Source organism: Beta vulgaris, chromosome 3 (genome assembly GCF_026745355.1).
Source record: "Beta vulgaris subsp. vulgaris cultivar EL10 chromosome 3, EL10.2, whole genome shotgun sequence".
In the NCBI taxonomy this organism is placed as follows: domain Eukaryota; kingdom Viridiplantae; phylum Streptophyta; class Magnoliopsida; order Caryophyllales; family Amaranthaceae; genus Beta; species Beta vulgaris.
In genome coordinates, this window is record NC_079204.1 from 50,393,292 (window position 1) to 50,403,976 (window position 10,685).

At 35.2% G+C, this 10,685-nt stretch overlaps 1 protein-coding gene across 1 annotated transcript; it reads left to right on the forward strand.

Moving 5' to 3' along the window:
• The first annotated feature begins 2,845 nt into the window (after positions 1–2,845).
• Positions 2,846–9,959, forward strand: LOC104884159 (polygalacturonase). Its single transcript, XM_057393279.1, has 9 exons — positions 2,846–4,000; positions 5,218–5,346; positions 5,448–5,609; positions 5,701–5,721; positions 7,905–8,112; positions 8,425–8,506; positions 8,586–8,694; positions 9,275–9,391; positions 9,528–9,959. Exons 1-9 carry the CDS (start codon positions 3,797–3,799, stop codon positions 9,744–9,746), a joined length of 1,251 nt encoding a protein of 416 aa, XP_057249262.1. The 5' UTR covers positions 2,846–3,796; the 3' UTR covers positions 9,747–9,959.
• Positions 9,960–10,685: the final 726 nt, after the last annotated feature.

A 10,685-nucleotide genomic window follows, 5' to 3' on the forward strand; every position in this document is an offset into this window, starting at 1 on the left:
CCTAACGCTAGTATCTGGCACCTTCCTAGAGTGACTTCGGACCATTGCCCAATTCTCCTTAATTTAGATACTAATCTGGACCTTAATGGATCAAAACCTTTTAGGTTCGAACCTATGTGGACCCTTCATGAAAACTTTATGGAAGAGATTAGAAGATCATGGCCGGGAGAAGAGTTGGATATCCAAGAAAAACTTAGTGGGCTTCAAAAGAGTTTAATGGAGTGGAATAAAAACACTTTTGGGAACATTTACAAAAAGAAAAACAAACTCTTGGCTCGGCTTAAAGGGATTCAAGCCTACCTTCAAACCAACCCCTTCTCTTTTTTTCACCAAAACATGGAAATAGAAATCCAAAGAGACCTTCTTAGCACATTAGATCAAGAGGAACTGTTGTGGAGAACTAAGAGTAGGATGGATAGAATTGGGGAAGGGGAAAGAAACACTGCTTTTTTCCATAGAAACGTGCTAATTAAACGTAATGCATCTCGGATCCTTAGCTTGAGGGATGAGGTAGGAAATGATATCCAAGACCCAGATAGGATAAGGAGACTAATTCAGGACTTTTATCGAGCCTTATATACTTCGGAACACGTCTCTTGTAGCCAAGGGTTTTCTCACCAGGAGGCAAACATACATTTAGGCTACGTACCTGACCCCGGGGAAATCAGGAGAGCCTTGTTTGATATGAAACCGCTTAAAGCCCCGGGCCGATGGTTTCCACCCTATATTCTTTCAAAAGACCTGGGAAGTTGGGTACAGAGGTGTGTAGAAATATTCAACGATGGTTTAGGACGGGAAAATTCCAGAACAACTATGTCAGGCCCTAATTTGCCTCATCCCTAAACAAGCATCGCCGGAAACAGTGAAACAATTTCGCCCTATTAGTCTGTGCAATACCCTGTACAAGCTTGTCACTAAAATTTTAGTCAATCGAATGAAACCCTTAATCCCTGATTGGATCTCCCCGAACCAAAATAGCTTTATCAAGGGTAGGGGCCCAGACATTAACTTAGTAGTTGTATCAGAGATCCTTCATTCAATGAACGTGAAAAAGGGCAAATGGGGGTGGTTTGCTCTAAAGATTGACTTGGAAAAGGCCTATGATAGGGTCGAGTGGGGTTTCGTTAGAAAATGCCTTCAGGACCTACACATAAACAATGAATCTATCAAACTAATTATGGATTGTGTCTCCAAAGCTTCATCTACAATCCTGATCAATGGTAGGAAATCTGAGAGTTTTAAACATTCTAGAGGCTTGAGACAAGGCGACCCTATGTCCCCATACCTATTCAATATATGCCTAGAAACACTCACCCAAATGACAATGAAGCTTGCCAGGAAAAAGTATGGAGCCCCTTTAGGGTAGGAAAACGAAAAATCCCCATATCCCACCTAATGTTTGCTGATGACCTTATCCTTTTTGGGAGGGTGGATGAATCCACAGCATTGATGGTTAGACAGGTCCTAGATCAGTTTTGTCAAGTATCAGGTCAAAAGATTAATGAAACCAAGAGCAAGCTAATTTCTCCCCAAACACCACAAGTGAGCACCGAACCCTTTTCCAGGATACGTTGAAGGTTTGTGAAAATGAAACCCTTGGGATGTATCTAGGCCTTCCTATATCTCACAAAAGACCCACACGCACCCAAGTACAGTTTGTTGTTGATAAGGTTAGGGCCAAACTAGCTAAGTGGAAAACCAAATTCTTGTCCAAAGCCGGAAGATTGTGTCTTATTAAGTCCACTCTCTCGTCAATGCCAGCTTATTACATGCAAGCAACTCATCTTCCTATAAAAACATTGAATGACTTGGACCAATTGTGTAATAATTTCTTATGGGAGAGGAGAATAGCCAAAAAAACTTCACCTAGTGAATAGAGAGACCACTTTTCTTCCTAAGGAGCAGGGGGATTGGGAATAGAAACCAAAAGTTCACCAATAGAGCCTACATGGCCAAATTAGGTTGGAAAGTTTCACAAGGTCAAAACAACTTAGCCCAGGAGTGTATAATCTCGAAGTACATTCATAAAGATAGGTTACCCAATTTAGAAATGGTTCTAATCTTTGGAAAAACATAGGCAAGGGTGGGAACTTCTCAAGAGACTAGCATGTGGAGTCTAGGGAATGGTGAGAGTATAGAGTTTTGGCATGATGACTGGTTATCTATAGGACCTATACGTGGGTGGATTCAGGGACCTCTCTCGATGGAAGAGAGCTATAGGAAAGTTGGAAGTGTGATCAAGAATGGAATTTGGGATATAGAAAACCTTACCATAGATCTGCCGGACCATATCCTTCACCGGATTCTATCTATTCCACCGCCAAACCGAAATGATGTAAGTGACCTTATGTCCTCATCCTTTGTCACTAGCTCGGGTTTCTCTCTCGGTCTTGCTTATAAGGCCCAACTCCCTTCTCATCATGACACCTCCGATCTATCTTGGATCTGGGAAGGTTTCATGGAACCAAAAATTAAATTCTTTATATGGTTATTGTGGCATGACCGTATTCCCCACAGGCACCTTCTCACTATACGTCGAATTACACAAGATTCCTCATGCCCTCGGTGTCAGGAGTTGGGGGAAGATTCTCATCACATAATTAAGACGTGTCAGAAAAGTGCGGAAATCTGGAACCTCCAAACACCCTCAAATTCACGAGGATGAGTTCAGAAGTTGGCTTAAGGAAAATATGAGCTCCAACAAATCCTTTCGCGGTATCCCTTGGAAATGTTTGTCCCAAACACATGTTATGAAATCTGGAAGGATAGGAATCAGTGTGTGTTAAGAACCTTCACCCATCCCCGATCCAAGTCATTAGCTTTAAAGCTAGTGAGGTGCTAGAGACTACATTCTGTCAATTAAGGATACGAGCATGCTAGGTATTACAAGGAGACCCATGATGTACCATCCTCGAGAATTCCTATGTATCTATGTTGACGCTTCCTTTATTAGTCCTCTTGTTGTAGCTGGCCTTGGGGGGGTGGTCATGGATCACGAGAAAAAATGGGTCCTGGGTTGGGGGAAAAAAGTTTACACTAATGATTCTCTTGCAGCTGAGTTACTAGGGATCTTGGAGGCATTATATATAGTGGAGGCTCACCACCTAAATCGCTCCATTATATACTCCGATTGCAAAGAAGCTGTAGATCTGGTTAATCACAGGAAAGAATTTGACAAAGTGGCAAATATGGTTAATGCTTGCAGGCAGTGGCGCACGAGATTCCAGAGATTCAGATTAAACACTGTCGGCGCGAGGGAAACAGAACGGCGGATGCTTTGGCAAGAAACTGTAGGACTTCGGATATGGCTTGTGTTGTAACTAGGGTTCTCCCATCCCCCCGAGTTATTGTAGGGACCTTTTAAAGTCGGATTGTATGAACCTTAATATTTGTACGGATCTTGATATGGATATGTAATTGAGTTCTCTTGTTCACCAAAAAAAAAAAAAAAAATAACATATGTGATATACACAGTACAAACAATATTTATTACACGAAAACTTATATCTAACACATCTAACTGTTAGATGTTTATCATCCCTCGTAAAACTAGTTGGAGACTTAGATTTTGTTTCGAACTGCACTTGTGTGTTTGTCTTATCCACTAATTAACGTAATAGGTATGGGAACAAACGTCCTAAATCCATCTTGTAAACTCTATAAATAAGCAAACAAATTAAATCTCTTCCAATCTATCATAACCTATTATACTTTGACCTCCTCCAACAGTACGTACTATCCTATATTTTCAACAAATAAAAGAATCACCCAGGGCAACGGCCGTATTGAACTAAACATGGCTCTACAAGTACACAAATTTGTCTTTCTTCTCATAATTGTTGGCTTATCTTATTCTTCCTTATTATGTTGTGGAAGAAACATTCATGGTTACACCGATGACCCCATCATTATTCGAAGAGGTCTTCGTGCTGTTAACCAAAAAACCTTCAATGTCGATGATTATGGAGCTCAGGGAGATGGAAGTGCAGATGACACCAAGGTAACTTAGACATGCATGCATGCATGCAAGTTCTTAATTATATATGATGTAGTAATAAAACTTATAAAGATCGTCACTTTTATTGAGTTCATCATGTTAGAAACTTAGAATATACTAGCCCGCGTAATACATAAAAAAAAAATTCTTGTGTTCTGTAATTCTATAATTTATGTACCAGTGCTTATTCTTTTTGTTGTTGAGTTATTACTATTACTATTCAGAGCTGTGTATACTTCTGAATATTATATTACAGCAAAAAAAAAAAGGAAAATTATTTTTAATAAGTTAATTTTTGCGCGTTCTTTTTAAGATGAGTCAACCTTTTGATTAACTATGAAGAAGTTAACCTTGTATTTACTTTTTCTATAAATGAGTTAAATCACAATGTCATCCTATTAAAATGTGACATGTATCATAATTTTAAAGTCATTAACTCGTTTAGGAAGAAATAAATGCAAGGTTAACTTATTCTAAGATAATCAAAAGATTAACTTATTTTGAGAAAATTAACCAAAAATTGACTTATTAAAAACAATTATGTATTTTATCAGGCGACCTAAGTAGTCAGGCTGAGTAGTGACTGAATGATAATTATAAAATCTTGCATGGGTTTGTTAATGCTTTAAAGATAAGTTATGGCCTAGAATATTTTTTAGCTTTGCGGTTTGTTGAGTGACCAAGTAACTTTGGTTTACGGTTATAACGGTTAAGTTTCATGTTTTTCGATCACATACAGAAATTTCATATACCTGGCCTAGTCCATATTATTAAAAGAAATAAATCATAAAGTTTGTTCTTGGAGCATTTTTACTGTCTTCGATCTTGTGTTAATTTTAAGCATGTGGAGAGAATAAAAAAGGAAAGTTATGGTGTCTGGTGAGTGGTGGGAAGGGAAACATTAAAGGGAAAGAAGACCAGACTATATTACGATGGTCCTTTCTCTTAGGACTATGTATGAATACTCTCTTTACATATTTTGGTGCTGAATATATAATAAAGTACTCATTGATACGGATTAAACAAGATTACACGTGAATATAATTTCTTTTATATAATGAGAACAATTTTAGAAGTTTTCTCTCTAATCATTAATAGTGTCAAAGACTTTAAGATGGAACAACAAAAAAAAATACTATTCACATTTGAAAGCATATGATATCTTTGTAAAACATTTATAATATCAATTTTGGTTATGATATAATACGTAATTGTTTCAGGCATTTGAAAAAGCTTGGAAAGAAGCTTGTTCATCTTCGGGAGCGGTATTTTTGGTGCCAGGCAATAAGAATTATGTTCTCAAGCCAATCACATTTTCAGGCCCGTGCAATTCACCTATAAATATACAAGTTAGTAATCAAAATCAATCAAAATTTTTGTATCAAATAATATTTAAACACACTTTAATTTGTTTGTGGAGTAACCGTGATATTCTTTATATTGATATAAGATTTCTGGAAACATCTTGGCGTGGGAAGATCGATCAGCGTATGATTCTCGACATTGGCTTGTTTTTAAAAAAATCAACAATATACGCGTTCAAGGTGGTGGTGTCATTGATGGCAATGGGAAGATATGGTGGCAAAATTCTTGTAAAGTTGACAAAACAAAAGTAAGAATTTTGAAATAATTGTATAGAATTTCAATTTTTTTTTTTGTTGTGAGCTTTGACTAACATATTGTAATCTTTTCCAAATTTACAGCCTTGCAAGTCTGCACCAACGGTAAGTTTTCTTACTTACTCATTTGTTACTAATGAAATAATTTTGAAATATTCTAGAATAAATATTTCGATATTATATTATATTATATTATATTATATTATATTATATTATATTATATTATATTATATTATATTATATTATATTATATTGGTTGATTAATCTCCATTATTTTGAAAAATAAAAAATAAATTAAAGAAAAGTATTTGTGAGCAAATATAAGAGTTTTCTTAAAAAAACTTCATTGTTCAACATATAAAAAGAAATCTCCACAACTACTTGATCTTTTAAAAAAAAATCCTTAACAATGAATGGAAAAAAGATTAGAGGGTGATTGAAAAAAAAATTGCATGGGGGTGTTAAATTTCAGATTATATGTATAAAAATGGGTCTGGGTAACCCAATAAGAAGGAGGAGAGTTTAGCCCACTTACAAATTAGGAGGTTCCATCCTAAAACCAATTGGTAATCGGAGTCTTTTTCCAATGTGGGACACTATCAGAAATAATCCTCTTAGGGGATTGACATCCTGTCGAGATAAACCCTTACCCAGTTGCTTGATTAGAGGCCCAGTTTAGAATAGACCCACAATCCGGGTTCTGATACCATGTTAATTTTAGATTATATGAAAATGGGTCTGGGTAACCCTATAAGGAGGAGGAGAGTTTAGCCCACTTACAAGCTAGGAGGATCCATCCTAAAACCAATCGGTAATAGGAGGAGTAACTCCTAATTTTATAAGCTGGTTTATTCTCTCCTCTTTCTCCAATGTGGGACACTCACAAGTGGACATTTAATGAGTTTCAACAGGGTGAATGAAAGAATGATCAGACGTGGGATTGGGACCCACTGCCTGATTTGACTATCTCTAATTTTTTTGGGTTTCCATTAGCCAAAACAATGCGTTTTGGCTGGAGCTGTGAGAGAACTCCAGCTCTAGCACATGTGTTTCGATCCATTTATATTAAATGATGAAGCTATTTTTTCTAGAAAAGACTGCATATCATATGTCATACCCTAATATGCACCTAAAAAGTATAAATCATACCCTAATAACCTAATAAAAATAACATAGAATTTCATCATCCTCTCTGGTTATAAAAAAAACCCCTTTTCAAGTATTGTAGTTAAGGATCTAACTTATTCAAAGTTATAAAATATTTTTAGACAAATTATAAAAGTGTAACATACTGCTAAATTATAAAAGTGTAACATAATTAGTACGTTAATGATGTATGTGGTAATTCATAAGTATTAAGTTGATGTATCCCGAGATCTTGTAGAAGTTCAATGTAGTAGCTTGACAATATATATGATTAGTTACATACTTACATGGACGTGACAGAGAGCCCAGAGGTCTTGTAGACTTGTAGTAAAAGGTTTAGTGCAAGTTAGAGATGCATGCATGTTTTTTTTTTTTTGAAGACAATGCATGCATGTTTTTAGAGAGTAATTAATTGTTATGAGTTGTTTAGTTAGACATGATTTGAAAAGATAAGTATACATGCCTTAAAGATATTATAAAATAAAAAAAATTGACATTGCCTTAAAGATATAACTTCTATATGCCTCAAAGTTATATATTTAAACTTGGTTGAAATATTTATATAACCAAATTACTTTTGATATTACTAGTATTGTTAAGAATATGATTTTGCCATATGAGAATATGATTTTTACCTTTATCAACTCGATAGTGTGTAAAAGAACGGGATAATCAAGTTATCGATGGCCAGCCAGAAACTACGTGTTAATTGCACCATTTTCCAAATAACCTCTAGTTGCCATCTACAATAAGTTTTTGTTTTACACAGTGAAAAACATAAGTTACTTTTATATTTAAATTAAATACCTAAAAATACCTTATAGAACAAGGAATAATTTGGCATATTGAGTCAACAAAGGAGATTGCTACATCTACCCATTGGGTAGACTACTCATTAGAAATAGACAATTAAAAATAATTATATTGAGTTGGACTCCACTTATTATTAATGTATATCTCTAGTGAGTAGAAGATTTTAGACGATGGTTTAGGAATAAAATAACCTAATCTAATTAAATGGCTCATGCAACCCTAATTATCTAGTTGGAAATCACCATTTTTTCAACCTTTTATAAAAAAATTGCTTTAAGACACCTTTTTGTCTTGAGAGTGGTGTTTGATTTTCTTGTGTTCTTTTGCAGGCACTAGTGTTCAATGATTGTGAAAATTTGGTGGTGAATAATTTGAATATTCAAAATGCCCAGCAAATGCATCTTTCTTTTAATGGATGCAATCTCGTTAAAGCTTCTGGACTCACTATTACTTCTCCTGAGGATAGCCCTAACACTGATGGCATACACATTACAAGCACCAAAAATATTCAGGTTACAAGTTCGTCCATCGGAACAGGTAATTAGTTTTAGGGTCTGTTCTCTTCAACTTATTTTCATTTCAGTTCAGTTTAATTTAGTGTAGCTTTGGACAATACTTTTACTCTCACATATCACTATTCATTTTAGTTCGGTTCAATTCAGTTTAGTTCAGTTCTAAAATGTAATAGAAATTAATGGTCATATATTTAGTTGTTGGATTGATTATATAAAGAATTACTTGAATAATTAACTCTACTTTTCATATAAATAATGTTTGAACTTATTCTAAAATGTAAAATGGGTTTATGATTATAATATGACATATGTTATTCATCAATTTAATTTGAAGGTGATGATTGTATCTCAATTGAAACCGGTTCTCAATCGGTTAGAGCCATGGACATTACTTGTGGACCAGGTCATGGAATAAGGTATGTAACTATAAGTACATATACAAGCTCGATTGAGATCACTAATGAATTTATTAACATATTTGTTGGGCACTATCAGCATTGGAAGCTTGGGAGACAAAGAATCTAAGGCTCACGTTTCAGATATAACGGTGAATGGCGCTAATCTTACTAAAACAACGAATGGCGTGAGAATTAAGACTTGGCAGGTATAATTTTGTACCTATAAAATATTTAATTTTTCTCTTTACATGAAAATATTTTGTTTAACTAGCTAAGACAGTATATACAAATATATTTTTAAGTTGCTACTATTTTCACCATGGATCATCCTTTACCAAAAAGGATCAATTGCTCATAAAGTTATACTCCCTCCGTCCCAAAATATAGTTCTCATTTTCCTTTTTTCACGGTAATTTATGCAAGTAGAATCTAAGAAGGATAATCAAGATTTTTTGTTTATTTAAATAAATGTTGTATGGGAAAAGATGATTTTAGGAGAGAGAATGGAAAATAGTGAAAGAACATTAATTGTAACTTTTTGGTTGAATAAACAAAGGAAAAAATAAAATTCAAGAAGCAAATAAATGATGGGACACGGTTTTTCTAGACAAATTACGAAAAATGTGGAACTAAATATGGAAATGGGAACTATATTTTGGGACACTCAAAAAGGAAATGAGAACTATATTTTGGGGCGGAGGGATTACTTCAAATACTCCGTGGCTCATTATTTACCAAAAAGGATTAATTGATGAAAAAGTTATACTTTTCAATATATATACCCAGGGTGGATCAGGAGTTGCAAGTAATATAATATTCCAAAATATACACTTCTCTGATGTGAAGAACCCAATTATCATAGACCAACAATATTGTGATCAAGATACACCATGCAAAAAACAGGTACATGATTCAATCATGCATAGATTTGCATTTGTTTGAGAGTTGTTATATACATATACGTATATATGTGTGTGTCAGTGTGTGCATGCTCCAATTAATGAGTTGAATTTGGTGCAACTTTGATGGTGAAAAACAGGCCTCAGCCGTACAGATAAGAAATGTACTCTACCAAAACATAACTGGAACAAGTGTTTCGAAGAATGCCGTAGTATTTGATTGCAGTGAAACGCATCCGTGTCAAGGCATTACCATGCAAAACGTCGAGATAGAGAGTAGTGAAGGTGACGAAACTGCTCAAGCTAGATGTGATAATGTCAAATTATCGAAGATTGAAGATGTTTCTCCACATTGCTAAGCAATGAGAATACCCAAGTACCCAACGTCTGTATCTATCATTAAGAGTCATGTTTATCTTACTTTTTTTATTCTAGATATATCATATATTCTATTCTTATTTTCATATACATATATATATATATATAGATTGAGGATGTCACCTTATGTATATTGTATATAGTACAACAATAAATGCCATTTTATGATATAGATGGCACGTTATAGCATAATATTATGATTCTTAATATTTTTTCTAATGGATATTATATTTGCCTTCTAATTGATGGGAGGTTGGATCACTACTAGTTTATGTTCCACCGGTATGGAATAAATACTGTTGGAGTAAGCTGGTAATCTGGTATCCTTCAGCTATGTGCACTTGTCCGATGTCTTGCAAAATAGAACACGTAAATTAATATCGGGGGTTGATCCGAGGAACGCCCCTCCGATGTCTAAGTCAGTAAAGGATAATGACCATTATATCTCAAGTAGAGTATATTAGTATATATGAACGTACCTTATGACTCAGGTCATCGGTTATTTATAGGAGCCGGCAGTGTCCCAAGCAAGGTAAGACACTGCTCATATTGGTTGAATACAATTCTACCCTCTTTTGGTACGCATTGAGTAACTACTGGATCAGACCAGGCCCATTTAACAATGGCCCAAGTGAGGAACACCGTTAAGGCATTCCAATATGGTCGGCATGATATAGATGCCGCTATAAGACATTGACTCATTCTAAGTCAATGTCTTTAATTTTGTACTTATGAGTTGACCATGACGGTCAGTAGCAGTACAATAGAACCGGTATGAAACTTGGAAAACCACCCATTCAACAAGCCCCTAAGTCAAGTATGACTTGCTCAGGCATGCCTGACTTCAAATCCGTGTTAGTCGGGATACTCGCAGCGTAAGCAAGTGTGAACACTGGGTTAGAAGATGAAAAGATGTGTCG

Bases quoted from the DNA above. Each gene is read 5' to 3' on its own strand.
- LOC104884159 (XM_057393279.1), top strand. From the start codon at position 3,797: ATGGCTCTACAAGTACACAAATTTGTCTTTCTTCTCATAATTGTTGGC. The intron at 5,610-5,700 runs GTAAGAATTTTG...CCAAATTTACAG, and splicing joins GTAAAGTTGACAAAACAAAA to CCTTGCAAGTCTGCACCAAC. The intron at 5,722-7,904 runs GTAAGTTTTCTT...GTTCTTTTGCAG, and splicing joins CTTGCAAGTCTGCACCAACG to GCACTAGTGTTCAATGATTG.